The sequence below is a fragment of the Erythrolamprus reginae genome, chromosome 3, assembly GCF_031021105.1.
Source record: "Erythrolamprus reginae isolate rEryReg1 chromosome 3, rEryReg1.hap1, whole genome shotgun sequence".
NCBI classification, from domain to species: Eukaryota; Metazoa; Chordata; class Lepidosauria; order Squamata; family Dipsadidae; genus Erythrolamprus; species Erythrolamprus reginae.
In genome coordinates, this window is record NC_091952.1 from 145,449,064 (window position 1) to 145,476,056 (window position 26,993).

At 40.7% G+C, this 26,993-nt stretch overlaps 2 protein-coding genes across 4 annotated transcripts; one reads left to right on the forward strand and one right to left on the reverse strand.

The window, feature by feature from the left end:
* The first annotated feature begins 98 nt into the window (after window positions 1-98).
* Window positions 99-21,816, forward strand: CD14 (CD14 molecule). Of its 3 annotated transcripts, none has more exons than XM_070746923.1 (3): window positions 99-179; window positions 6,156-7,921; window positions 21,473-21,816. In XM_070746923.1, the coding sequence occupies exon 2, from the start codon at window positions 6,166-6,168 to the stop codon at window positions 7,501-7,503; it is 1,338 nt and encodes a 445-aa protein (XP_070603024.1). In that variant the 5' UTR covers window positions 99-179; window positions 6,156-6,165; the 3' UTR covers window positions 7,504-7,921; window positions 21,473-21,816. The 3 variants fall into 3 exon arrangements, with proteins under 3 accessions (XP_070603024.1, XP_070603025.1, XP_070603023.1); XM_070746924.1 differs by lacking the exon at window positions 99-179 and adding an exon at window positions 654-721; XM_070746922.1 differs by lacking the exon at window positions 99-179 and adding an exon at window positions 3,985-4,211.
* LOC139164590 (SLC35A4 upstream open reading frame protein) lies at window positions 20,013-25,827 on the reverse strand. Its single transcript, XM_070746926.1, has 3 exons — window positions 25,788-25,827; window positions 22,681-22,779; window positions 20,013-21,611 (listed from the first exon to the last, which is right to left on the reverse strand). The coding sequence occupies exons 1-3, from the start codon at window positions 25,800-25,802 to the stop codon at window positions 21,414-21,416; spliced, it is 312 nt and encodes a 103-aa protein (XP_070603027.1). The 5' UTR covers window positions 25,803-25,827; the 3' UTR covers window positions 20,013-21,413.
* Window positions 25,828-26,993: the final 1,166 nt, after the last annotated feature.

Genomic DNA, 26,993 nt, shown 5'->3' on the forward strand with positions numbered 1-26,993 from the left:
GCAGGGCTGTCCAACCCTGGCAACTTTAAGACTTGTGGACTTCAACTCCCAGAATTCCTCAGCCAGCAAAGCTGAGCTAAGGAGTTCTGGGAGTTGAAGTCAACAAGTCTTAAAGTTGCCAAGATTGCAGATCCCTGATCTAGAGGAGGGGATGGAAGGAGAACTCATCAGATTTGCAGGTAACACCAAGCTGAGAGGAATAGCTAACACTAGAACAGAGGTCTCCAGTACCTGGGCCATGGTACTGCTCTGTGGCCTCCTAAAAACTAGGCCATGCAAGCAGCAGGTGAGTGAGCAAACGTTCATCTGTGCATGCATGGGATATAGGCTGCACACAAAATTATCCCTCCTCCCCCAACTATAGAAGATATTTTTCTCTATGAGTTAAAATACACAATCCAACTTGTACAATTGTAGTAAGAGGGAAAAAAGAGACACAGGTAGAGTTCCGTTTTTAATGACTTCCTAAAAACTATCAGGAGAATAATTGACAATGTTGCACCAAGCCAAGCCTAATTGAATGGAGTCAGACAATTAATTTTTGGATTGAGACCATTGGCCTGTAAGCTACACTAACAGGTTGAGTTAAAAAAAAATCTCAGAAAAAGGAAGTCACAAAATGACATGGTTCTGGCTATCAGCAGAGGTCAAAGATGATTTTCCCCTTACAAGTGATCTCTACAGGACAACATTAATATGCCTGCATTATTGACACAGAGAGGTACTATAATTAGCTCAATGAAAATAATGAGTACAGTTGCTGTGAAAGAAGCCAATCCCATGCTGGGAATCATTTAAAATGAAACAGCAAATAACACTATTAGTTACATAATATAAAAAATTATGCTGTGATTATCATGAAAACATTGTATAGTTTTTTTAAAAAGCACAATTTATTCAATTTTTTATGCTGCCCTTCTCCTTAGACTCAGGGCGGCTTACAATAGCACTTTTTAACTGAGCCAGCCTATTGCCCCCACAATCCGTGTCCTCATCCAGTATGGACATGATTGAAGCACTATGGCTTAAATATATTAGATAAGAGAAAGCAGCTTACAGAATGTATTAACTAATAGCATTTTAAATTTGAATAAGGAAACAGAAGAATCTTTTTGGTAATCCAGGTGATAAAATCAAAAGGAGGCAGCATTTGATGGATGATAAATACCGAATGTAAACATATATGAATTATTGTACTGTATCAGTGCAGCAGATTCTTTTTTGCAGTCTTCCCCAGATCTGTGCCTTGCAGTAATCCTGCCTCTGAGCCCTGCAGGCAGATCCTTTTTGACCTCATGATATTTGCTCTGTTCCAGTATGCATTGTCAGATCTGAAGCCTTCTATAGAGAGTTGTGTGCCTTTCCAAATCATGTCCAATCAATTGCATTTATCACAAGTCTGCTCCAATCAAGGTGTAGAAACATATCCCCAATGATCAAGAGAAATGGAAGGCACTTGAGCTAAATTTCAAGTGCAAAGGGCCTGAATACTTATGTCAATATGACTTTTTCGGGTTTTTTTTCTTTTTTAATAAATTTACAGCCATTTCTAAAATTCTATTTTCACTTTATCATTATGGGGTACTGAGTATAGATTAATGAGGGGGGAAAATTCAACAACTGAAGAATCCGGCTGCAGCATAACAAAATTAACAAAAGTGAAGGGAATCTGTAAATTGAGAGCAAACTGCACTCCTTACTGGCACCGATTATGTTATTTAGTTTGAGTAATGAAATGTCTGCAGGAAAACAATCAAACCCAGAGTGCACCAAGGAACAATAACAAAACAACACTAGAAAAATGCCTTGTCAGAATGGGCCAATTCACTATAGCTGTTTCACCGCATCCAAACCACCACAGCTATATAGTGCAATATTAATGCAGCATCAGGGATTTTAAATTCAATTGTGTATAATGTGAAGGATGTGTGTTTTTGTTTTATTTTTTATAGTTTTCTTTTGTATTATGTACACTGAAGATGGCATTTAATTTCATTGTACTAGGTGCAATGACAATAAAGTAAACTTAACCATGGCCATTTTGCTATGACCAACTCATCACAAGACATCACAAGCTGGCCATGGCCAACTTACCATATGACAAATTACTGCAGGACAATTCCACATGGATGGAATGTGGAATCATCAATGTGATAAATGTTATCTGTCACTGTTACTTCAACATTATTTCCATTGACAAAATCCAAAATTCCAAAGGCAGGAAAATAAGTCCTAAGTCCATGAGTTCAAAGTTCAAAGTCCAAAAACACAGTCTTAGCTTCAAGAAATAGCTCACAGAAGCCAAGAAGGTACACACCAAAGGCAACAAGTGTTCCTGACAAACACACCTTCCCCAATGTCCAGTTAAATCACTCTTCCCCACGTGTTCGTTATGAGGAGGGGCGGGGCTGCTTCCTTGTGAGCAAACCTCACCGACCTATTCCGTGCCTCCCTCTGCTCTCCACACCTGTAGATTGGGTGAGGGAGGCAGATGTTCCCTGTCAGAGGTGGTCTGGAGCCTGTGATCCTCGTTGGTCCTCTGCAGTTGATCTGCTGCTGCAGGCAACTTTCTGTCCTGTCACCCCAACCCCATTGCCGAATGGCCCTGGGGCTGCCTCCTCCTCCTCCTTTGGATTCTCTACACATTCCAAGGGGACCATGCCATCCCTGTCTGAGGACTCAGTTCCAACACTTGTCCTCTGAACCGGGATCCAATGGAGTCATGATAAATACACTGGGGAGAAATTCTGGAATAAAATATCACTGCTGGACTGTTTTCAATAAAACCACATGGGTGCATCCTTGGAGTCACCAAGAGCTGAAGTGCTGATCTGCACAAAAAGGTTATTGCAACATGATCATGGGTCACTAGCAGTTTCTCAAGAAACAGGAAGTTAAAATTTTTATACAATTTACAACATCCATTTACACAATTTTTATATATTTCCCATTTCTGTCATAATATTCTTTCTTTAGGTTTTTAAGTTACATTTACTTACTACTTACTTATTTCATAACATTAAAACAATATTATAATTTGCCCTTACTCCAAAACTTTCTTATTCCCTTGTCTCATTAACACCCTTTAAAAGCAGTCCTTTCCATCTTAATTCCTAATTTCTTATTTGTTATACTAAAATAAAATAAAAAAATTTAAAATACGTTTTCAATTTAACTTCATAAATAATTCCTTAAACTTAACTTTTACATCTCCTTTTCCACCTACGCAGCTCATCTTATAATTCATTCATCCAAATATTGCTCTCACATAAATATATCTCAAACGTTTCCTCTCCCTTTCCATTGCATTCATTATGTCATCTTCTTATTCCAATATTAAACTTACACATGTTAATCATAATAAAATTGACTTTATCATAATTCCCATTCTTCTTTCCTTTAATTTTATGCCATTAACCATTTTTCTTTAATTTCGCAAGCGCTCCACTTCTTAAAATTTTATCCTTGTATTTTCTTATACACCTTTCCTTCTTCAACTATTCAACATCATCTAATAAACAATCAACCATCTATTCCATTCACCAATATTAATATAAATATATATATATATATTGCTTCTGCCTATAAATATTACTTTCACTAGTTTACGTTATTACGGTCATTAATATTTACAATTTAAACAATTTTAAATATATACTACATTTTTTTCTTTTTCCATGTCATTCAGTATTATATCCCAATGAAATTCCAATTAAAATTGATTTAAATAAAGCTACAGCTAAGCGGTGGAAATTCTGTCTTCTGTCCATGTCTGTGATTGACAGCAGGGCTTCAGTCAAAAATCTGAGATAGTGTGATTTGAATATAAAAATCCCAAATATAGATCGTTTCTAATTGCTAACTTTTGTTTCCTTTGTTACACAATAGTGCTGCAATCATATCCTGCAGTGGGAGTTTCTCAAACGGCTAGTGAGGAAACATTAAGTGCTCATAAACACTTTCATAATTTCTGAAGTGCAGTACAAAAGTATGTTGAGGTGGGCTCTTAAGAAAAATCTACAGCTGGTAAAACAATTTATCTTTATAAATTGCATAAATTTATACCTGGAAAAAGGTAAATAGCCTTGTCAGTAAGGAAAAGAGTTGCACATAAAAAGGATTAATTTTGTTTCTTCAACAAACTGGACATCCTGATAACAAAAGGAACTTATAGATTGTTCAGAAACAGATTTTAAAATCCTTAACACACAGTAAGTAATTTGTTTCATTGTTGCAGTTTATGTTTTCTCTTACAAATTTTTCTATGAGAACTGCATTCTTGCACATATTCTCTAAAGCAGCAGTCATCAACTGGTGGTCTATGGATCACTGGTGGTCCTGATAAATTTTGGTGGTCCGCAGAAACATTATTTACATTCTTTATATTGTGCTAAATCAGGGGTCTTCAAAAAGTGGCCCCTGGGCCAGATACATGCAATTAACATTTGTGTTGATGCAGAGCTAGTCTCCTCCTTTGGGGTTTTTTGTGTGTCAGAGGGGGGCAGAAATTCCGACTTGAGGTCTGCTTTTGTCTCCTGTTGCGGGGCTTTGGGCAAAGGCTGGAGGGAGGTGTCGTTGGTGACGAAGAATCAGAGGGCCTTCTTCCAGTGGGACTGCATTATGGCCTGGAACTGGCTGGCCATCTCAGCCTTCTGAGCCTCTAGGCACCAGTACCTGGCCTTCCCTCTGCTTGGAAAGTATATGCTCATAGTCCTCAGTGAGGTGGTTTTGCTGAGACTCCTTCTCAATCAGATCTAATTTCAACTGAGCCAGTTGTTTTGCCAACTCTTTCTTGTGGTGCTTCCTGTTGGGGCCCTAAGGAGCCCAGGTGGGCAGGCAGGGAATGGCTGGGAGGAGTGAGTAGAGGCCATCGAGGTGCCCGTTGATGCAAATGACATTGAGTTGGCCAAGCCCACCCAGTCACATGACCACTGACCCATGCCCACTCAGGCAGTCATTAGGCAGATCATATTGGTGGTCCGTGGGATATAAAAATATGAATTTAGTGGTCCCTGAGGTCCGAAAGGTTGGTGATTCTTGCTCTATAGTATATACTCTTTTTTCCTAAGGCTACATAATATGAAACCATACCCCACCAGTTACGTTTCCAATGTAATTTGCCAAGAAAGTTTATTTTATCTCTTGAGAGAAACCCCAGGGAAAGTTAGATATCCTATCCCTGAAATGAACCAGATAAATGACGAAGACACATTTGTTTATAAAACAGTAATCTACTCTTCAGTGAAAAATATCTCCAGTCTTCGATATACAGGAAATTTACATTGGCTATATTCAGCTTATTTACAAGTAGATACTCAACCAATCCAGATTCCAAGTAGATACAAAACCAATCCAGGTTTCTAGTAAATACTAAACCAATCTAGGTTTCTTCATATCACTATCTCAGTTCTACTCAATATCTAACTCATGCTCAAACTGCTCCAGCCAGCCAACTAACAACCACCATCAACAGCAAACAATGAGCTGGGGTGGCGCAGCAGGCAGAGTGCTGCACTGCAGGCTACTAAAGCTGTCTGCTAGATCTGCAGGTCAGCGGTTCAGATCTAATCACTGGCTCAAGGTTGACTCAGCCTTCCATCCTTCCGAGGTGTGTAAAATGAGGACCCGGATTGTGGGGGCAATAGGCTGGCTCTGTTAAAAAGTGCTATTGCTAACATGTTCTAAGCTGCCCTGAGTCTAAGGAGAAGGGCGGCATAAAAATTGATTGAATGAATGAATGAATAAATAAACAAATAAACAAATAAACAAACAATCACAAGTAATAGTGAAATTGATCTACATCTTATAATGCCCTGGCCCAATCAGGTTGCAGTTGACTCAGCATTAGCATGGTTATATTTTACCTTTTACCTTATATGGTAATACATTCTATTTTTCACCTTATATGGTACTACAATGAAATATCACCCAGGATTGCTAAGGGTTCCTGAATTCTTGTGTTAACTTATCCAGTTCTGCACAATCATATATTTTTAAAACCATAACTCTCTCTGTTGGTGTTTCTTCTTTTGTCCAATTTTGAGCTATACATATCCTGATTGCCGGGATGATGTAGTAGTAGTATTCTTTTTTCATTTTTAGATATATTATGCCCAAAAGGAAGGTCTCAGATTTTAGCTTTTCTCTTTTTATAGGTTTTATGTCATGTGCCGATTTCAGACCTTCATGTTCTTCCTTCTTCTGCAACTGAAGCTTCTCAAAACAGAAGGCAGATGCATCTTTGTTGAGGTCCAGCAGCGCTGCATTTGTTCACTATTAAATCAGTCGGAGTTAAAAAATATTGCTGTATGCCTTCGAGCTGCTGAGTATGAACTCAAAGGAGGAAATCTGGAACAATTTGTAGACTTTTCTGGAATAAAGCCAAATTCAAATATAATTGATATCCTGCAAGCTCTGCCGGTAAGAAAGCTCATCTTTACTGACCTCTTTGTGCCGGAAATTATGTTACCAGGTGCCCTGGAATTTATTTCCCATACACGTTTTGTTTCAGAGCTTGAGTTTATTAATTGCACTTTCCTTAGACCTATACACTGGCAATATACAAGGCCTTTGTATCTAAAAGTTACCTCTCTGCGTTTCCACAAAGTGATTGCTGACCCTCTGGATGAAAGATTTGAAATACCCAATCTGAACAGGTGGCTGGAGATCCTGGAAAATCTGACACTGACAGAATCACAAATTGCATCTATTCCTTGTAAGATTGGCAGAATATTCAGAGCATTACGTTTTTTGGATATTTCAGGAAATAATTTTCAGGATCAAAGCATAAACTCAACATTCTGCAAAGGTGTTTTCCCAAAGCTTCAAGTATTAAAACTAAATCACAATAATTTGACATCTTATGAGACTTTGTGCAAGACTCTTAGTAATTTTGATATACTTACTCACTTAGATTTAAGTCAGAATGACTTCCTGCCTGGAGTTCTCCCTTTCCACTGTATGTGGCCACAATCTCTTCAGATTTTTAATTTGTCTAACACAGGATTAGAACGTATGGATAGATTACTGCTTCCCAACATTACAGTATTAGATCTGAGTGCCAATAATATCTTTATTCTAGATGTCTCACATTCTGCTTTGAAAGAGCTCTACTTGTCCAATAATAGGCTACAGACATTCCCATCAGTCCATCAGCTTCCTAACCTGGAGATCCTGAATTTAGATGGAAACTGCATGTCAAGGTTACAGAGCAAGGATTTATTGTATCTGAAACATTTACAGAGCTTAAAGGCTGGCCACAATCTGTATAACTGTTCTTGTACTTACTATATCAGGGAAATCCAAAACTTAGCAGCTAAAGAATCATTGCTGCTTGATTGGCCTCAGAATTATGTATGTGAGTCCCCTCCTATTTATCAGGGTTATCTGGTAAAAAATGTGCCTCTATCACTACTACATTGCAACAAGACTCTGGTCAGTCAAGGTTCATTAGTCCTTCTATTAATGTGTCTTTTTTATGTTCTTCATTTGCTTATAGCATAGCTAATTGCAGTGCTTGTACTCCGGACACAGTTTAATGTCATGTAAATGAAAGAGCTAGATTTGTTTAATGCTTTTCAGAAATTATAACAATAGAGAATGGTAAAAAGCATGAGTTAAAAAAAATATTACATGTTGACATTTGTTTGTCATCAAGATTCACCAGCTGGCAGAACAATCACTACTAGTCATCCTGAAAGTCATGAGGGATGTTTGAATGGATGGTTGGAACTCACAACTCTTTTGTCAAAGAATGAAAGAGTACTTTACATTTCAACATGATGAATTACGGTAACTTCCAAGGGATTAAAGTGAAACATAAATGTTTGTGTATGGGAAGAAACACACAAAGAATAAAGTGGAATGAAATTCTCGCACTGAACTTCCCCATGCCTCTGATGATCTGCTGCCTGTCAGTCAGGTAATTTTTAACTAAGGAAAATATTCAAAATATTGGGATTGCATATTTTCAATAACCTTTTTACTTTTTTATGTTAAATAATTGCAATTTTTAAACAAAATATTTTGCAAAAAGAATAGAAGCATATTCTGTGAAGAAATTTAGGAAAATTGGGAGTATGCAGCTAAAATCCTATTTCACATGGATTTTATAATTGACTTATATGCAGTTAGTAATGTGGAAGTAACTCTATTTAAAAAGCAAATGATTAATTATTCTATTATACTATTAATATTATACTATTAATTTACATTAATTGCTCCAATTAATACCCTGAAGTTACCAAAAAAAGTAACATAGATGTTACTACTGTAAGTGCTGTTTGAGAACAAGCTTCAGTGATGCTTATATTGTAGCTGTTCCTGAAAAAAACTTCTTCTAAGTAGCCTTGCTGAAAGATCAACAGTTTACTAGACAGCTGGAAGAAAAAATGACTTAAAGTAAGTTTTATACATGTTCCAAAAGTAATGGGAGTATTAGATAATGCTTGCTGTCTTGAGTTATTCATAAAATAATTAAAATATTTTTAAAAAAAATATTTTAAAACAACATGAAATGCCTCCTATCCTTTTGATTGTTTTCTGTTAAATATAGTATCCTATGGAGGAACACTTAAGAAACTTAGTAAATTATTAGCTTTTAAATAAAGGAATTAAGCAATTAATGTATTTCTTACCCCACATAGGAAAATATACTGTATACTGATTCTGGATCTACAACTCAACAATATTTATTATGTTAGATGTATTGCTGTACTTCTTTGACATATATAGATTCTTTTTAAGAGTAAGAAACATTCACAACTAAGAAAGATCAGGTCACATTACGTTTTTTCCCAAAAATAATGAGACATAATTATAGCTGGGACCTGGGTAGCTTACCAATAGATTAGACCAGTGATGGCGAACCTATGGCACATTGACCATATTTGCTGGCACGCGAACTGTTGCCCTAGTTCAGCTGCAACATGCATGTGTGTGCCGGCCACCTGATTTTTGACTTGCACAGAGGCTTTGGGAGGGCATTTTTGGCTTCCAGAGAGCCTCCAGGGAAGCCTTTGGAGCCTGGGGAGAGCAAGACATGAGCCTACTGGGCCTACCAGAAGTTGAGAAACAGGCCCTTTCCAACCTCCAGAGGGTGTCCGGGGGATTGGAGGAAGCTGTTTCCACCCTCCTCAGGCACTGAATTATGGCTGTGGGCACTCACACATGTGCTTTTTCGGCACTCAAGGAGAAAAAGGTCCACCACCACTGGATTAGACTATAGCACAGGGGTGGGCAATTAATTTTGCCATAGGGCCCCATGAGAAATTGGGATGGTTTCAGAGGGCCAGACTAATATAATTAACTCATTTGTACCCAATACTGTATATTATTGGGTAGAATTGAGTTAATTATATTATAATTATAAATATATATTATATTATATATATAATTATATATTATATCTTGAACACATGGTTCTTATCTAGAAAAGTTGGACCGACCTCCGCGGGCCGGTCACAAACAGTAGGCGGGCCGCATCTTGCCCAGGTCTGCTATAGCAGTATAAAATCTTTTATTAGATACTTTTAATTCTCTATATTTTACTAGGGACATATGATAAACCTTTTAGATTAGATTAGATTAGATTTATTGGATTTATATGCCGCCCCTCTCCAAAAACTCGGGGCGGCTCACAACAATAATAAAAAACAGTACACAATAACAAATCCAATGCCCACCAATCTAATTACAATTTAAAATTAGTAATTTCATAAAACAATCCCAATATATATAAAAAACAGGCACACAGTCAATCAATCAACAAAACAGCATGGGCAAGGGGGAGTTGTTTTAGTTCTCCCATGCCTGACGGCAGAGGTGGGTCTTAAGGAGTTTACGAAAGGCAGATAGGGTGGGGGCAATCCTAATCTCAGGGGGAGCTGGTTCCAGAGGGTCGGGCCCCCCACAGAGAAGGCTCTTCCTCTGGGTCCCGCCAGACGACATTGTTTAGTCGACGGGACCCGAAGAAGGCCGACTCTGTGGGACCTAACCGGTCGCTGGGATTCGTGCGGCAGGAGGCGGTCCCGAAGATATTCTGGTCTGGTGCCATGAAGGGCTTTATAGGTCATAACCAACACTTTGAATTGTGACTGGAAACTGATCGGCAACCAATGCAGACTGCGGAGTGTTGGAGTAATATGGGCATACTTAGAGAAGCCCATAATTGCTCTCGCAGCTGCATTCTGCACGATCTGAAGTTTCTGAACACTTTTCAAGGGTAGCCCCATGTAGAGAGCGTTACAGTAGTCGAGCCTCGAGGTGATGAGGGCATGAGTGACTGTGAGCAGTGACTCCCGGTCCAAATAGGGCCGCAGCTGGCGCACCAGGCGAACCTGGGCAAACGCCCCCCTCGCCACAGCTGAAAGGTGTTTCTCTAATGTGAGCTGTGGATCGAGGAGGACGCCCAAGTTGTGGACCCTCTCTGAGGGGGTCAATAATTCCCCCCCAGGGTGATGGACGGACAGATAGAATTGTCCTTGGGAGGCAAAACCCACAGCCACTCCGTCTTGTCTGGGTTGAGTTTGAGTTTGTTGACACCCATCCAGGCCCCAACAGCCTCCAGGCACCGGCACATCACTTCCACTGCTTCGTTGACTGGACATGGGGTGGAGATGTACAGCTGGGTATCATCGGCGTATTGATGATACCTCACCCCATGCCCTTGGATGATCTCACCCAGCGGTTTCATGTAGATATTAAATAGCAGGGGGGAGAGGACCGACCCCTGAGGCACCCCACAAGGGAGAAACCTCGGGGTCGACCTCTGACCCCCCACTAACACTGACTGTGACCGACCGGAGAGGTAGGAGGAGAACCACTGAAGAACAGTGCCTCCCACTCCCAACCCCTCCAGCCGGCGCAGAAGGATACCATGGTCGATGGTATCGAAAGCCGCTGAGAGGTCAAGGAGCACCAGGACAGAGGACAGGCCCCTGTCCCGGGCCCGCCAGAGATCATCCATCAACGCGACCAAAGCAGTTTCCGTGCTGTAGCCGGGCCTGAATCCAGACTGCTGAGGACCTAGATAATCGGCTTCTTCCAAGGACCGCTGGAGGTGAAGTGCCACCACCTTCTCAACAACCTTCCCCATGAAGGGAAGGTTGGAGACTGGACAGTAGTTATTAAGCACGGCTGGATCCAGGGAGGGCTTCTTGAGGAGGGGACGCACAAGCGCCTCCTTATAAAGGGGCGGAAAGGACCCCCTCCCCAAGGAGACGTTGACAATCTCCTGGACCCAGCTCCGTGTCACCCCTCGACTGGCCGAAACCAGCCAAGAGGGACACGGATCCAGTAAACAGGTGGCAGAACTCACAGCTCCAATGGCCTTGTCCACTTCATCAGGTGTCACCAAGTCAAACTCCTCCCAGACAGATGGGCAAAGACGTTTAGCCCCAGTCACCTCGACTGACTCATTGTCAGTCAACTCTGTTTCACAATTGGAGTCGAGGTCCGCTCGGATCCAAACGATTTTATCAACGAAAAACGTGTTAAAATCCTCGGCACTACTCTGCAAGGGCTCCCCAACTCCCCTCTGATTAAGAAGGGAGCGGGTTACCCTAAACAGACCGGCCGGGCGGGATTCCGCTGATGCAATCAAGGCGGCATGATACGCGCATCTTGCCGCCTTGAGCGCCACTTTGTAAGTCTTAATATGAGCTCTTACAAGTGTTCGATCGGATTCGGACTTACTCTTCCTCCATCGCTTCTCCAGACGTCTCTTCTGGCGCTTCAACACCCGGAGCTCCTCGTTGAACCGTGGAGCTCTAAGGGGGCTAGTGCCGCGGAGAGGTCGCAACGGCGCAATCCAGTCAAGAGCCTCCCCTGCAGCCTTGTTCCAGGCCTCAGCAAGAGACTCTACTGAACTGTGGACGAGTGTATCTGGAATAACCCCAAGCGCCATCTGGAAATCTTCTGGATCCATCAGGCGTCTGGGGCGGAACCTCCTAATTGGTTCCGCCTCCCTGCGGGGAAGGATTGGAGCCAGGAAGTCAAGCCGCAGTAGAAAATGGTCCGACCATGACAAAGGCAACACTTCTAAGCCCCTTAGTCTCAGACCATTATTCAATTGCTCAGAGAGGAATACCATGTCGGGTGCATGTCCCCCCTCGTGAGTCGGACCCTGAACTACCGTGTTTCCCCGATAGTAAGACACCCCCGATTGTAAGACGTATCGGGGGTTTCAGGGGGGTCGGCTAATATAAGCCGTACCCCGAAAGTAAGACATATGTCTTACTTTCGGGGAAACACGGGGGTATTGCCGCCTCCTGGCCACTTCCGCGCCGCCCCCCCTCCATACGTCACCGCCGCCTCCGTCTGATCCAAATGTTGCTGTTCCTGCTGCTCCCGCTGCTCCCGCCGGCGTCTCAAGCAGATGCCGTGTTGCCCGTCCCGGCTAAGCCGGCCGGACGTTGTCCGTCGTCGGGGAACAAGCAGCGAAGCAGCCCGGCGAAGGCTTCTCCTGCCGAAAGGCACCCGCCAGAGACCGGTAAGCTTCGGAGACGCCGGGTGGGTGGACACGTGTCAAGGCCGACGTGTGCACCGGATGCGGCTGCCACGTCATGGTGGGGCCCGGGCGGGCAGGCGGGGATGCGGATGTGTCTCCGTGTGTTTGTGTGTGGGGGGGGAGGGTGCTTCGGGCTCTTTGTCCCCCCCGGTGGGTAAAAATGAAGACCCACATTTTTCAAGAAGATTTTTTAAAATACTACTTTTTACCGGACACGGGTGTTGTGGGTTCGGGTAGGTGGGTTGGCCGGGTGGGTCTTATTTTTTCCAATATAAGACATACCCCGAAAGTAAGACATAGTGGGGCTTTTGGGGATAAAAAGAAAGTAAGACACTGTCTTACTTTCGGGGAAACACGGTACTTGAGTCAGGTCCATGGCTGTCATGGTGGCCATGAACTCCTGTGCCAGTCCAGAGGAACTGCCGAGCGACGGCAGATTGAAGTCCCCCAGGACGATAAGTCCGGGGAACTCCACCGCCAACCCGGCCACCTCCTCGAGTAGCACAGGCAGGGCTGTTGACACGCAGCTGGGAGGCAGGTACGTGAGTAACAAGCCCACCTGAACCCCTAAGTCCAACTTCACCAGGAGGGACTCACAACCCGCAACCTCTGGAGCAATGAGCCTACGCAGGCCAAGACTCTCCCTGGCTATAATAGCCACTCCTCCCCTCCTTCCCTGGGGTCGAGGTTGGTGCCATACCCGAAACCCAGCTGGGCAAATTTCAGAGAGAGGAACTCCTCCCTCTGGGCCCAGCCAGGTTTTGGTCACACAAGCCAGGTCGGCCTCCTCATCCAGGATCAGATCCCGGATGAGGAGAGCTTTTAAATATTTTAAATATTTCCCTTTATCCTCAACTTTTAATTGTGCTGACTACAATCCTTTCCATTTTTAGAAAGGTGAAGATGCGCATTTCAACTTATTTCTTTGACAAAATCTTAGTATTCATGTATGTCCATGTAATGAAACTTGAACTTTCTTCTATTATTCAAGCGCCTTATATTGGATTTATATGGGCTTATCAAAAATTGGAAAGTGATATAATAGTTTTAACCATTATAATTGAACAATAACTACTGTATATTTTTGAATATTGATAATATTCCAAATTTGGGAATATTGTAGATTCTTTATGTTGTCTGTAGCTAGCTTTGAGTGAGTATTAAGTTTCCATATTTTGACCTGCAATAAACCTTCAGCTCTTAAATAACAAATGGCATATTATCTCCTTTTTAAACATTTGTGATGGCAGATATCAACAGAGTTTCTATCATCTTTCCCTTCTAATTTGATCTTACAGATCTAGAGAATGATAAACTATAGACATTATTTTCCCCCTCTTTTGTTACAGGATTGTATTGTGCACAAATATTTACTTTTCAAAAAAATCTGAGGACATATACATTTATTTAGTTTATTAAAAGTTGCTTTTTTAAAATTCTTGCATCTTTTGTTCTCAGTCATCTCTACTGTGCCTTATTTCTATAAAAGATGGATATATTTCTATAACTTGTACACTATTATTATATTTTTCTCCTGTCATATTTTTGGCTAACTTGGGACAACAAATATGCCTAATTCTCCTGCTGTCTATTTTTCCCACAACAACCCTGTGAGGTGGGTTGGGTTTAGAGAAGTGGTGACTGGCCTAAAGTCATTCATTCAATTTGTTGGTCCTGAAACCATTTTTGGAGCATTTTAAAGCTGCCACAGCAAGGTCAGGTGGAGCTGTGGGAATGTAAGAGGGGGTAGAGATAGATGGGGGATGTGTAGCCAAAATAACATTCTTTCCTGTGAGAGCCAAGGACCCTGTTCTAGGTGTTGAAAGGGTGTGGCCCAAAGCCAGATGGAGTTGGGACTGTGACTTGATTGGACCATGTGATGAACATGTGACCTGGGGGGCAATAATTTTGGGTTTTGATTTGGGCGAGGAAAACCCTGGGTCCTTCAGGGTCGGGTTTTCACCAGCTATGCCAATATGATATCCCAAATAAAATTATGGTTTGAGGAAACTGTAGACCTCATTGTTTTGATTGCTTTGGGATTATCACTTGGAACCCTGAGCTTTCATGTCTCAAAGATCCTTAGAACGTGCCTGATTTCTAGGTTACCATCTTAACCACTATACCAAACTGGCTGTCATGTTCATTTATGGGCTAATGATTAGGGCTTCTTGTTGGCATTTCCAGGATCTGGGCCTCAGTTGCTCAATTATTTTCTGTTATGCCTCCCCCAGGAAGAAGTAAATATTTTGTGCCACCCCTCTGCCAAGATGATTGTTTGCTATATTTGGCACATTTTTACTGAAAAAACTTATCAGCGTGATTGGGATGTAATGTGTTTAAGTGACGCCTTAATTTATTTGGCTTCATGCTGTTCGCTGCCAACATTAGACACAGTAAACATGCTGGTCTTTCCTCATCTCCCACCATAGTCACAGTGAAGCCAAGCCTACACATGCTTCATATTTCCTCATCTTAGCTATTGGGAGACTTATCTTTGGGAGACTTCCTCTTGCTCCTCCTTTTCATCCCTGTTAAAATATTTGTCCATGGTATCTCTTAAGGGTCTGTTATATGCACTTCATCTCTCCTACTCTGTGCTGTGTGCTATTGCTCAGTGCAAAAAACCCCTACTCCCTGTGGTAAAAAAGCATGTTCCCTGGGTCACACACACACCGGCATCACTCTGCGCTCCCCCAGCCCCCCCCCCCCCCCCCCCCCCCACTATTTGAGAAACACTGCCCTAGTTTGAGCTGGCCTGGTGGCTTTTTTCTAGAAGAGGATAGGTTTGCTATTGATCTGCTGGGCTGGGCTGCACTTTAAGTTTAATTATGATTCTGAAGTCACTTTCACTGGGACTTCCTGCTACTGTACAAAGTGCTGCCATTCTTTTTCAACATGGCTCTCTTAACTGAATACCACAGGATATAATGGAAGAGGAGCCAAGTGCAGACATTTTTTTATAGGTAGGGAATTGGAGGCCCATTCTAGTAAGAGTCAAAGTTATGCCCCAGGTCTAGGCAGATGGATTTCTGTAAGACATCTAAACTACTCAGAATAAAATACCAGCAGAACTGGAACTAATGCAGAGAATAATTGGCTACAAAAGTCAGCAAAAAGCATAGTTCTAATTTGCAGAATGGAAGTACTGCAAAGAACTTTCACAATTTATAGATGACTAAAACTCTAGTTTTCATGACCTTTAACTGGGCAAAATTGTGCAACATATGATGATTTTGAACCAAGGTACCTCAAAAGGTCTACGGTGATTTAAAATGTGCATCCAAAATCTGGGATCCAGGACTCTTAGGGGAATGAAAGTTGTAGAAGTTGTGAATACTTTAATGTTACTGGCTGCTGCTACTGGTCTAATTTCCAAAGTTCTGTGACAGTTCCTAGACAGCTTTGCGATTCCTTGCTCCCTCCTCCATCCAACAGCAGCCACTTACCTGCTTGCTGGGAAGAGAAGAAGAAGCAGGAAGGAAAGGACCTCTGCATACCCTTCCTGGCTCATGTCATTTCCCATGCACTCTACCAACCCATGCCATCTTCCTGCGTGCCTTCACTGCCCCACACACCTCTTGAGCACCTACCATATCCTCCCTGACCTGCACAGCCTTTCTCTACCTGCATCCCTATCTTCCCTGACCCACTCTGCAATTCTTGGGCACCCACACACTCTTCCTAACCCATACCACCACCCATCAATTTATATAGCTACCCATCTCAGAACAGTGACTATGGGCAATATAGGAAGATTAGACAATGAAAAATATAATCCGTATAGCTGGAGAATAACATCTTCCTCATAAAAAGCATACCAACAAGATTAGTCCAACATACTGGCCTAAACCCTGGGGTAACAGCCAGGTCTGCAGAGGCTTACAAAAGTTAAATAGCATGATCTGTTGGCTAATCTGGAGTCATACTAATGGGTAGACTTACAGAGATGAAAAGGTTGTTGGCTTGCAGTGAACATAAGATGCTTTCCCAGGGTGAAACAATGGAAGCAGGTGTGGCCTCTTTGCTTTTATGCCATTGCTGTTCTTTGCTCACTTCAGCCCACCACTCTTCTTAAAAGACCCCCACTGTATATTATGTTCAGGTGGGGAAAGCTCAAATGGTGAAAAGGATAATTATAACATAGTGGAATAATTATGCTTTATCATTCCAAATTTTTAGATAACGTTTGAAGCTAAGCAAATAGAATTGGGTGATAAAAGAACCACATTGTTATTAACCATTCATTGATAAATTTCACATCATTATTTTTAAAAATTATTAATAGTTTCCCTCATGACAAATGGACAAAAATACAACTCAAACAATAAACATTTTCATATTCCAGTTTAGATATTGTTTAGTGACACTGAACTTTGACACTGAACCAAACCATGTCCAATCCTATCAAGTTTTTAAAAATTCCTAGAAGTGACAATTCAACACATGTGAAAACACTGCTGTAAAAATATCCTTTTTGATAAGTTTATCAGAAATCAAGAATACTCTAGATAAATCAAGTATTTACCAAAGAAAGAAACATAACACAGTACTTTACTTTGGAAATCGACACAAGGCATCTGGAGAGTATAAATGGAAATACTGTATAGTCTTATTTCTAATTATTGTTTGCTATTATTAATTTGGCTACAGGATAATAGACAAGCTAATAATATCAAAATTACATGATATACTCAAAATAATTTAAAAAAAAACTTTAAGGAACTTCAAAACTACTTAGCTAAAAAAAGAATATAAAATATTACTACATTCTACAAGGCAACAATATGTAATTGAATTTAAATAAAAACATTTCTGAACATCATTTGGAAAAGCAAGCACTTAAACATGCTAACTATTTAGCAAATTCGGGAAAGAAAAAATAGGTAAACTTTATGGAACAGAAAAGACCTGTTTGGTTGTTGCTTGTGTTGTATCTATTCTTGGAAAGTATCTGGGAGCAATACATTCTTTATAAAAGCAAAAACTACAGAATTACAAAACCAATATGCAAAAGGCACTTAATCACCTTAATATATATAAGACATTTATGTTGGAGTAAATCTTTAGAGAAGAACAAAATTCAAATACAGTACTCCTGTCAAAAAGTGAATAACTGGCACTTGGGTGAGCCTAATGTCCTCCGATACAAATCTGAATATGATTTTTTAAAAAAACCTGCAGGGATAGAGATGAGTATCTTGGAGAAAATATTCTAGTGCTGCTTATAAAAAACCATAAATCTTTCCCTCCTGAAGATTCAGAAATCTGACCATTAGGTAGGCAAAAAATCCTTTCTAAGGTCTCACTTTCTTACTATTGTAACAGATTCTTCAAAATCATGACCACACATTAAAACAAAACAATCTCCTAATGTTTCCTGGAATGAAGCTCTGGCAAATACAGTAGAACCCCGACTTACGAGACTAATTGGTTCCGGAAGGAGGCTCGTAAGTCGGAACGCTCGTATGACGAAACATTGTTTCCCATAGGAAACAATGTAAAGTCAATTAATCCGTGCAACAACAAAAAAAAACCGCTGCCGCCGAACGCGGAAGTTAGCGTTCGGCTTCAGGAGACAGCTGCGAAGCGGCGCGCGTGTTTTAAAAGGTTGCAGCCGGCCTGGGGGGCTTGCCAGCACCCCCCCGAGCCCCCCAGGCCAGCTGCAACCTTTTAAAACACGCACGCCGCTTTGCAGCTGTCTCCTGAAGCCGAACGCGGAAGTTAGCGTTCGGCTTCAGGAGACAGCTCCTTGGCGCTCGTATCCCGAATGTGAGCCCGGGAGGCGAACAAAAATGTCGCTCCCCTCCCAGCTCTTATCTCGAGTAGCTCGTAAGTAGAGCTGCTCGTATGTCGAGGTTCCACTGTAAAAGTAAAGTTCCAGGCACTTTTACCCGATATGGGAAAAAAATAGGCTTCTATACAAGAATCTGCTTTTATCATCAGGGATTAAGGAGATTAAAGTTTTAATCAGAACTTAATTGGTAGTCTAAAGTAAAACTGTTGCCTTAGAGAGGGATTATACTTTTATGATAAACCATTCCATTCATAGTTATTTTTATACATTGAATATTAAGAAAAATATTTTTATTTATGGCCAAGAGCCATGCATGCATGCATATACATGAATATATATATTCATATGTATATACAGTGTTCCCTCGATTTTCGCGGGGGATGCGTTCTGAGACCGCCCGCGAAAATTGAATTTCCGCGAAGTAGAGATGTGGAAGTAAATACACTATTTTTGGCTATGAACAGTATCACAAGCCATCCCTTAACACTTTAAACCCCTAAATTACAATTTCCCATTCCCTTAGCAACCATTTAGATTATTACTCACCATGTTTATTTATTAAAGTTTATTTAAAAAAATATTTATTAAAGGCGGACGAAAAATTGGCGATGACATATGACAACATCGGGTAGGAAAAACCGTGGTATAGGGGAAAAAAACCGCAAAGTATTTTCTAATTAATATTTTTGAAAAACCGTGGTATAGCCATTTCGCGAAGTTCGAACCCGCGAAAATCGAGGGAACACTGTATATTCATATGCATGCCTATATATGAATACACACACACACACACACACATGCACGCACACGCACACACAAGAAACTGAAGGTACATAATCCTTTGGGCCACATTACATGATATGTCCATTTCCCTAGAACAGTATAGTTTACAAAAGAAAACTGTAATGTGTGATCCAGTGCTTGTTGAGGTATAAGAGATTTGTGAGGTGTGGATCAATATCAACAGCCAAGTGTCCTTGGAAAGGAAAGGAAAGGGAGGGCATATAGTCCTATACAATTTTGGACCAGCACAGATCATGCACCTTGTATCTGACAGAAGGTCTTCTATGAAACTTAACCGAATTACATAAAATCTGTGGCCTTTTCCTCCCACAATGTGCTTTGAACTATCTGAAAAAACTTGATTCAATATCTTGCACAAAATTTGCTTCCATCCAGAGTTCATCCATATTTTGCAACTGAGATACAGTAGCTCTATGTAACTCCAGCTATATTTCAGAGAGAAACCAGTGTCTCCAAATCTTTGTAGTCATCTATTGGCTGTGTGCGTTGCAACCCAGTTATAACAGTCCTTTTATGTGCATATACACACACATACACACACACACGTTTAGTGGACACATTCAGTATATGTCATATTTTTCAGACTTATAGTCTGAAAAATATGGCATATACTGTGTCCACTAAATGTGTGTGTGTACGTTTGTGAATGCACACCAATGTATCAAATGCACCAAGATTTCAATGAGGTAAGTAAAAAAAAAAAGTCTTCCCTGGTCCCCAGGACCACTTGCAGGCCCCTCCAAACCCTCTGTGTACCCTGTTTTTTGCAAAAAGAGGCATGTTTTCCAGACATTTTTTTTTAAAAAATGGGGTGCGCAAAGTTTTTGGGAGGCCTGCAGAGTGCTCCTGGGGGCTGGGACAAGGCAAAACATTGATTTTGCAAAAAAAAGAAAGCCCATTTTTTTGCCACAACAGGGGTGTTTTTGCCTTCTCCCAGTCCCCAGGAGCACTCTGCAGGCCTCCCAAACCCTCTGCACACTGTGTTTTTACGAAAAACAGGGCCATTTTCCACAAGAATGGAATGCGGGGACAGGGCTTCAGGAGGCCAAAAATGGCTGTATTAGGTATATAAGACGCACCAACATTTCCACCCTCTTTTAAGGGGGAAAAAGGTGAGTCCTACACTCCTAAAATATGGTAATAAATATACTCAAATGAGACACCTTCTGGGAATCCAGTTGCTTACCTTCTTGACAGATGAATTACCAAATTTAGCAAAAAAGGTAAAGTCTGTTTTAGTGTGTAGTATTAACAGTGGAAAACTGATTAAAGATCAGAAGACTTTGGGGCAGTCACTCTAATATAGCCCATAGAATTGTTATGGGGGGAAATGGGAGGGGGGCATTGTCTACTGTCTTAAGCTCTTAAGTAAATAGTAGTTTAACATGAAGAAAGAAAGTGATTCTGGAGATTCATTAAGATCTTGTGTCTTCAGTACAGTTTCTCTAGATAACTGAAATTACTGAAAATATTGGGACCTAGAAAGATTAACAGATTAACCAAGTGTTTTGTAGCCATCTGTCAAAGGCAGGTCATACAGAAGGCACTTAGGACTTCCAGTTGCACATAAGGCTTCTAAGTATCAAAAAGAAAGGTTGCCTATGCTAAGTCAGTCTTTGGTGCAGGAAGAAAAATTATTTCTTTAAAGCAATCAAAAGTAAAATAGAGGTAGCAAACACTCTAGCCATTAAAATTTTAAAAGTAGTATAAAGCAACTAGCGATAATAAGTCAGGATCAGCAATACCCACTTAATACAATACCAAAAATACAATAAGGAGACAACTAATATTCAATGATAATTTTCAGGATGTACAGAGAATAAAGAAGAAGCACCTTTTGTTTTTTAAAGAAGAAATTTACACTATATTTGTGGCAAGTTGATGCTTGCACAAATAAGGACTCAAATCAGGAAAGAAATGAAATGTACATGTCAATATAATACATTTACATGATTAGGAAAAAGTTGGTATCTCACATCGTGTTATTGGCATGGGCACGTTTATAGCAGGCATGCCGTATCACTCCATTAGAGAGAGACCGCTTTGCTATCCAAACCCAGGCTCTCATCTGATCTAAAACCCCAGGACAGTTGAAGCAAGCAGCATCAGTTTCATTCCAGAACTGGGAACTTAAAAAGCAGACCCGCTGAAATGTTATTATTTGTTCATTATAAAACAGTTTTCCAGTTAATAAGTTCTAAAGTGGAGCTAAATATTTTGACCTATGTAGAACTGAAAGAGATGAGAAGCTGAAAGATTATTTTTCTCCCTGGAGTATACTGTTGCATGAATATTGTTGCATTTCTAGTTTGATCTTTTCCTGGATGAATTGAAATAGTCTTTGATTGTCTTTTCAACATCAGGAATTGCATAGCTCTGAGCAGCGAACACTCCAGTACAACTCCCCACCAAAAAGCCTATGATTGCAGAAGATCTTAGTTTGGCTACAACAAATCCAGCAAGAAATCCTTTGACAAATGGAGAGGCCAGCCAAGAACCATCCTGTTGAAAAAAGAAAAACTGTCTTCGAGCAGAACTAAATTTCACATTTTTTTTAGAATTCAAATCTAATACAATGTTATGAACTAAACCTATATTGATTCCAGTTGCAGACAAGTACTAATAAAGGCATTAAACAACTAATACACTGTTTCCTTATAATAGGACCGTTTAAATTGCATGCAGTGAACCTAGCTATTAGGAGACAGATACAGTTAAAAGATTTCCATATATAAGAATTTAGAAGCTTGGATTCATTTTCTTATTATTGAAATAAGATAATTTATTTGCTACATAATTTTTTAGACATGCCCTTTGGATCACAAATATCTCCAGAACTTGAATTATTGATTATTAATAGAAACTGGTATACTTCTGTTTCTTCATTTGGTATTGTGCATATGGCATTGTGGAGAAATTGCAGAAACCTTTTATGTGGCTTCAATAAAAAAGTTAGACCTTTGAGTGAAGGTCCTAACCTATCTGCCATATAATTGAAAACAATTGGACAATTGATTTTATCTCATGATGTCCTTTTATTTCTTTCTATATTTCAAAACCTTAATTAAATTTTAATAAGCAAATACTTAATCGGGCGATTTCTGACAGAGATCAAGAAGAGTTTTCTATTTATATTTGAATCAAGCATAATCCAATGCATTAATAATGTATTGATGGATAAATCATAATATATTTGTTTATATAGCCCTAAAAATCATGAAAACTAGCTGGGTGACCTTGGGCCAGTCAGCCCAGCTCAACTCATAGGGTTGTTGTTGTGGGGAAAATAGGAGGAGGAATTTATGTTAATGTTATATATTAAACAAATATTGTGGTATGTTAACAGATAAACTATATAATAAACTCTCAATTTAAAGGAAATGAAGGGCTGTCCAATATAGCTGAATCTTGATTTTTATTTTGGGGGTTAGTAGGTGGGTGGAGATAATATGTTTACAAATTTTTATGTTTGATGTTAGTCAGGAAATCATACTTTGTGGACATTTATAATTAAACATCTTGTAATGAATGAAAAGCATTTACTGGGAAAACAAAGCAACTCAATTCATACCTGTCCCACTCCAGCCTGTACTTCATTTTCAACTTTTCGTTTCAAACTTTCCAACTGATCCTTCAAAAAAGCAAGATCTTTCAATTTTGGCAGAGAATCCTACATATTGGAAACAAAAAGGTATATTCCAAATTGCATGCACAATATATTTCAGTATCTTTGTTCCAGAGAGCAAAGAACTGAGGGCCAAAGCAGTCCAGCAATACCAAGAATTTTGCTAAAGCCGAAATCTGTCTGAATCTATCACTATTACCACATCAGGAAGATACTGGGTCTTTTTAAAAACGTGTCTGACTTTTCTCCAAAAGCATAAAATCAAAACCAATACTGTATATTCATGTAACTCACGTCCTGAGTCCTTGGAGAGGGGCGGCAAATAAATAAATAACCACCTTATTATTATATTATACACGATTGATTTTTTCATCAAAATGATGAAAACAAATCGCATTGTAAGCTCTGTCCCTTTTGCACAGAAGTATAGACAGAGCTTGCATTGCCATGCTCCCCCCCCCGCCCTAGAATCCCATGCACACCTGCTGGGAGAGCAGGAGAGTCCGTATTAGGCTACACAGACCGCTACATACATTCAGAGCAGTGGTGGGTTCCTACCGGTGCAGTCCAGTCCACTGCTCCACTAGCGGCCTGCCGATTGTGCAATTCTGGCACAAGCCTGCACAAAACGTCATGATGTGCACATAGTACACCAACAGGAAAAGGTAAGCAACCCGACCCTGACTCAGACCAGGATAGTGATGCAAAGTAAAGCTATTGAAAAGCTGCTATAGTTGCACTTATCAAACATATTTATAAGTTGTCATAATAAATTTAAACTAATTCAATTTGCAGATGATACCAAGCTGGCGGGAGTGGCCAACACCATAGGCTCAAAATACAGAGGATCTAGACAGACTAGTGCAATGAGTCCAAACAAACAAAATGAAGTTCAACAGAGAGAAAAGTAGGATCCTACACCTAGATAAGAAAAACCCAAAACACACATACAAACTGGGCAAAAACACTCTCAACAGCAGTGAATGTGAGAGAGATCTTGGAGTCTTAGTGGACAACAAACTAAACATGAGCCAACAATGTGCAGCAGCGGCTAAAAAAGCCAACAATCTTAAGCTGCATAAACTCCAAGACAGGGGAGGTGCTAATACCCCTCTATAATACCCCAGTTCACTAATGGCGAACCTATGGCACGGGTGCCACAGGTGGCACACGGAGCCATATCTGCTGGCACATGAGCCATTGCCCTAGGCCATTTTCAGCCTCCAGAGGGGCTCTGGGGGATGGGGGAAGCTGTTTTCACCCTCCCCAGGCATTGAATTATGGGTGTGGGCACTCGTGCATGCGTGATAGCATGCACATACACTCTTTTGGCACCTGAGGAAAAAAAGATTCACCATAACTGCCCCAGTTAGACCACACCTAGAGTACTGCATTCAGTTTTGGTTTCCACACTACAAGAGAGACATTGATACTCTAGAAAAAGTGCAGAAGAGAGCAATCAGAATGATAAAGGGACTAGAAACCAAAACATATGAAGAAAGGTTGCAGGAACTGGGCATGGATAGTCTAGCAAAGAGGAGGTTCAGGGGGGAAGATGATAGCAGTCTTCAATTACTTGAGAGGCTGCCACAGGGAGGAGGGGAACACATTATTTTCCAAAGTACCAGAGAGCCAGACAAGGAGCAACAGTTGGAAGCTGTCCAAGGAGAGATTCAACGTGGAAATAAGGAGGAACTTTCTGATGGCGAGAGTGATCAACCAGTGGAACGGCTTACCTGCAGAGGAGGTGAATACTCCAACACTAGAGACTTTCAAGAGAAGACTGAACTGCTATTGGACTAGTGTGATGTAGGGTCCCCTGCACTAGCAGGGGGTTGGACTAGTCCAGTGTTTCCCAACCTTGGCAACTTGAAGATATTTAGACTTCAACTCTCAGAATTCCCTGGCTGGGGAATTCTGGGAGTTGAAGTCCAAATATCTTCAAATTCCCAAGGTTGGGAAACACTGGACTAGATGACCTGCAAGAATAGCTGTTTATTCAAGTCTATGGTTAAAACAGTAACTATGAAAATTAAGGCTGACAACTTTCCTATTTATGGGAAAAGCTTGGGGGGGGGGACCAATGTCTCCCTCATGCTGGCTGATTATATTGAGCCAATCAGGCAGCAGCCAGGGCAGTTAAGCCAGGATTCAACAGTAACAGATCCCAACCTTTTAAAATATGCTTTTTGTTGTTATTCTGTATCTTTTTCCTTGTGTTCACTATATTATGAGCCGTCCAGAGATATTTTTTTTCGGCAGCGAGGCACCACCAAATTTAAAGAATGAATAAAATTTTAGGTGGTGCAAAAAAAAAGAAGTTTGGCCCTAGTTTCTCAAGAATCATATGAATTAATGCAGAGAATGGCTGCTCTCCGGGGCTTACAATTAACCTACAAATCAGCTTTATCTGCGACATCGCTATTGGGGATATCTTTTGTCAACTAAGGTGAAACATTGTGAAAATGCCATGAGGATCCATGCATTCCTCCATGCTTAAGCTCCTCCCCAACCACCACACACACACACACACACAAATGCCAGTTCCATGACTATCACGATTATGAAGGTCGACGAATTCCAACTCCACGTGTTTGCTGCACGGAGCAGCCAAAATCTTGGCGTCTCCGGCTTTAGGTGGCAAAAAACATGAAAGTTGGAGTTCGATAGCCGGATTGGGAAGGTATCTAAACCAGTGTTTCCCAACCTTGGCAACTTGAAGGTATTTGGACTTCAACTCCCAGTATTCCCCAGCCAGCATTCGCTGGGAGTTGAAGCCCAAATATCTTCAAGTTGCCAAGGTTGGGAAACACTGATCTAAACAACGCGAATCCCCCAACGTTGATTTATTGGGATTCGATTGTTCACGGACCACCCGGTTCGGGGTCCAAAGCCGGCTTGCAAAAATAAGATGTCTAACAAAATACAAAAAGTTGTAGGTTGATCAATGCAGCTTCCCATCTCCGCCGATGTCACGTTGGGGGACGAGCGAAGAAAGACCGAGCGCGAGTGATAACCCGGAGCCAACAAGACGCTTCCACAAGCGCGCCTACCTTATCGTCCGCCATTTTAGCCGGAAATCGCTCAGTTTCCTTCTGCGCATGCCCAGAAAAGAGTGCCGCTCTCGTGGTTTCGGTGTCTGAAGGTTTACTTTGGAATTATGTTATGAAAATGAGTGGGGGAATCCCGATTTTAATATGGTTCTCAATGTCCATACAAACGTAAAAGCTCACAGACGATGCTGCGTCGAAATCACACTATCTTAATTGGTAGGGGATGTTTGAAAGTCAGTGTAACAAAGCGGTTTAAAAGCTAGATGACTCCAGTAGGCAAGGGGCTGGAATTGGCAATTTTTAAAAATTGAAATAAACATGGGTCCCAAGTAAACAAGAATACAATTGAAGGTTCGTAACTCTTTTAGCTTTATTCATTTACCGACTCTTTAACAAGGGGTGTGCATAAGTGCACTAGAGTGCCTTCCGTCTCCTGTCCTATTGCTCTTCTATATCTCCTATACCATTCTTCTTTCCTATATTTATTCTATTCTTTCACTGATATATTTTATTCCTATTTCTTCTCTTCTATTCTTTCTTAGATATATTTTACTATGAGTATATCCTCTATAACCTTCATTATGTATTTACTATATGTATACCCAATATAACTCTCATTGTGCAATGGACAAAATAAATAAAATAAAAATAAATAATAATCCCAAAGTCATTCGGAATAAGCCAGAGTATTAATTTTCAAGTTAATCAAGGCAATCGAGCTCACTAGCTCATAGAAAATTCAAGGACTTGACTTACGCCATAAGATACAAATCTTCTCTGGTTGTTCTTGTATCTAAGTCTCCGGATTCTATGGAGAGGGGTGGCATACAAATCAAATAAATCAAATAAATAAATAAGCGAGTTCCTCACGAAAGTCCCTCGGGAGTTTGGTGGCCTACAAATCCGAATAATAAATAAATCCGAATAATAAATCTAAATCTTCCTCTCGAGAATTCAGGAATGTAGAGTAGTTATTCCCAACCTTGGCAACTTGGAGATATTTGGACTTCAACTCCCAGAATTCCCCAGCCAAATTGCCAAGGTTGGGAAACACTGATGTAGAGTACTGTAACACCCCCCCCCCTGCCGATGATGACTCCTCCTTTCATTCTGTCTTACTCTCTCCCCGAAGCATCATCAATGTTCTTTTATTAAATGTATTTTTTCATCTCTGCTTTTTCATTCGGTTGGTTGGGTCGGCACAAC

Bases quoted from the DNA above. Each gene is read 5' to 3' on its own strand.
- CD14 (XM_070746923.1), top strand. From the start codon at position 6,166: ATGTGCCGATTTCAGACCTTCATGTTCTTCCTTCTTCTGCAACTGAAG.
- LOC139164590 (XM_070746926.1), bottom strand. The intron at 21,612-22,680 runs GTATGAATTGAG...TTTTTTCAACAG, and splicing joins TACAGGCTGGAGTGGGACAG to GATGGTTCTTGGCTGGCCTC.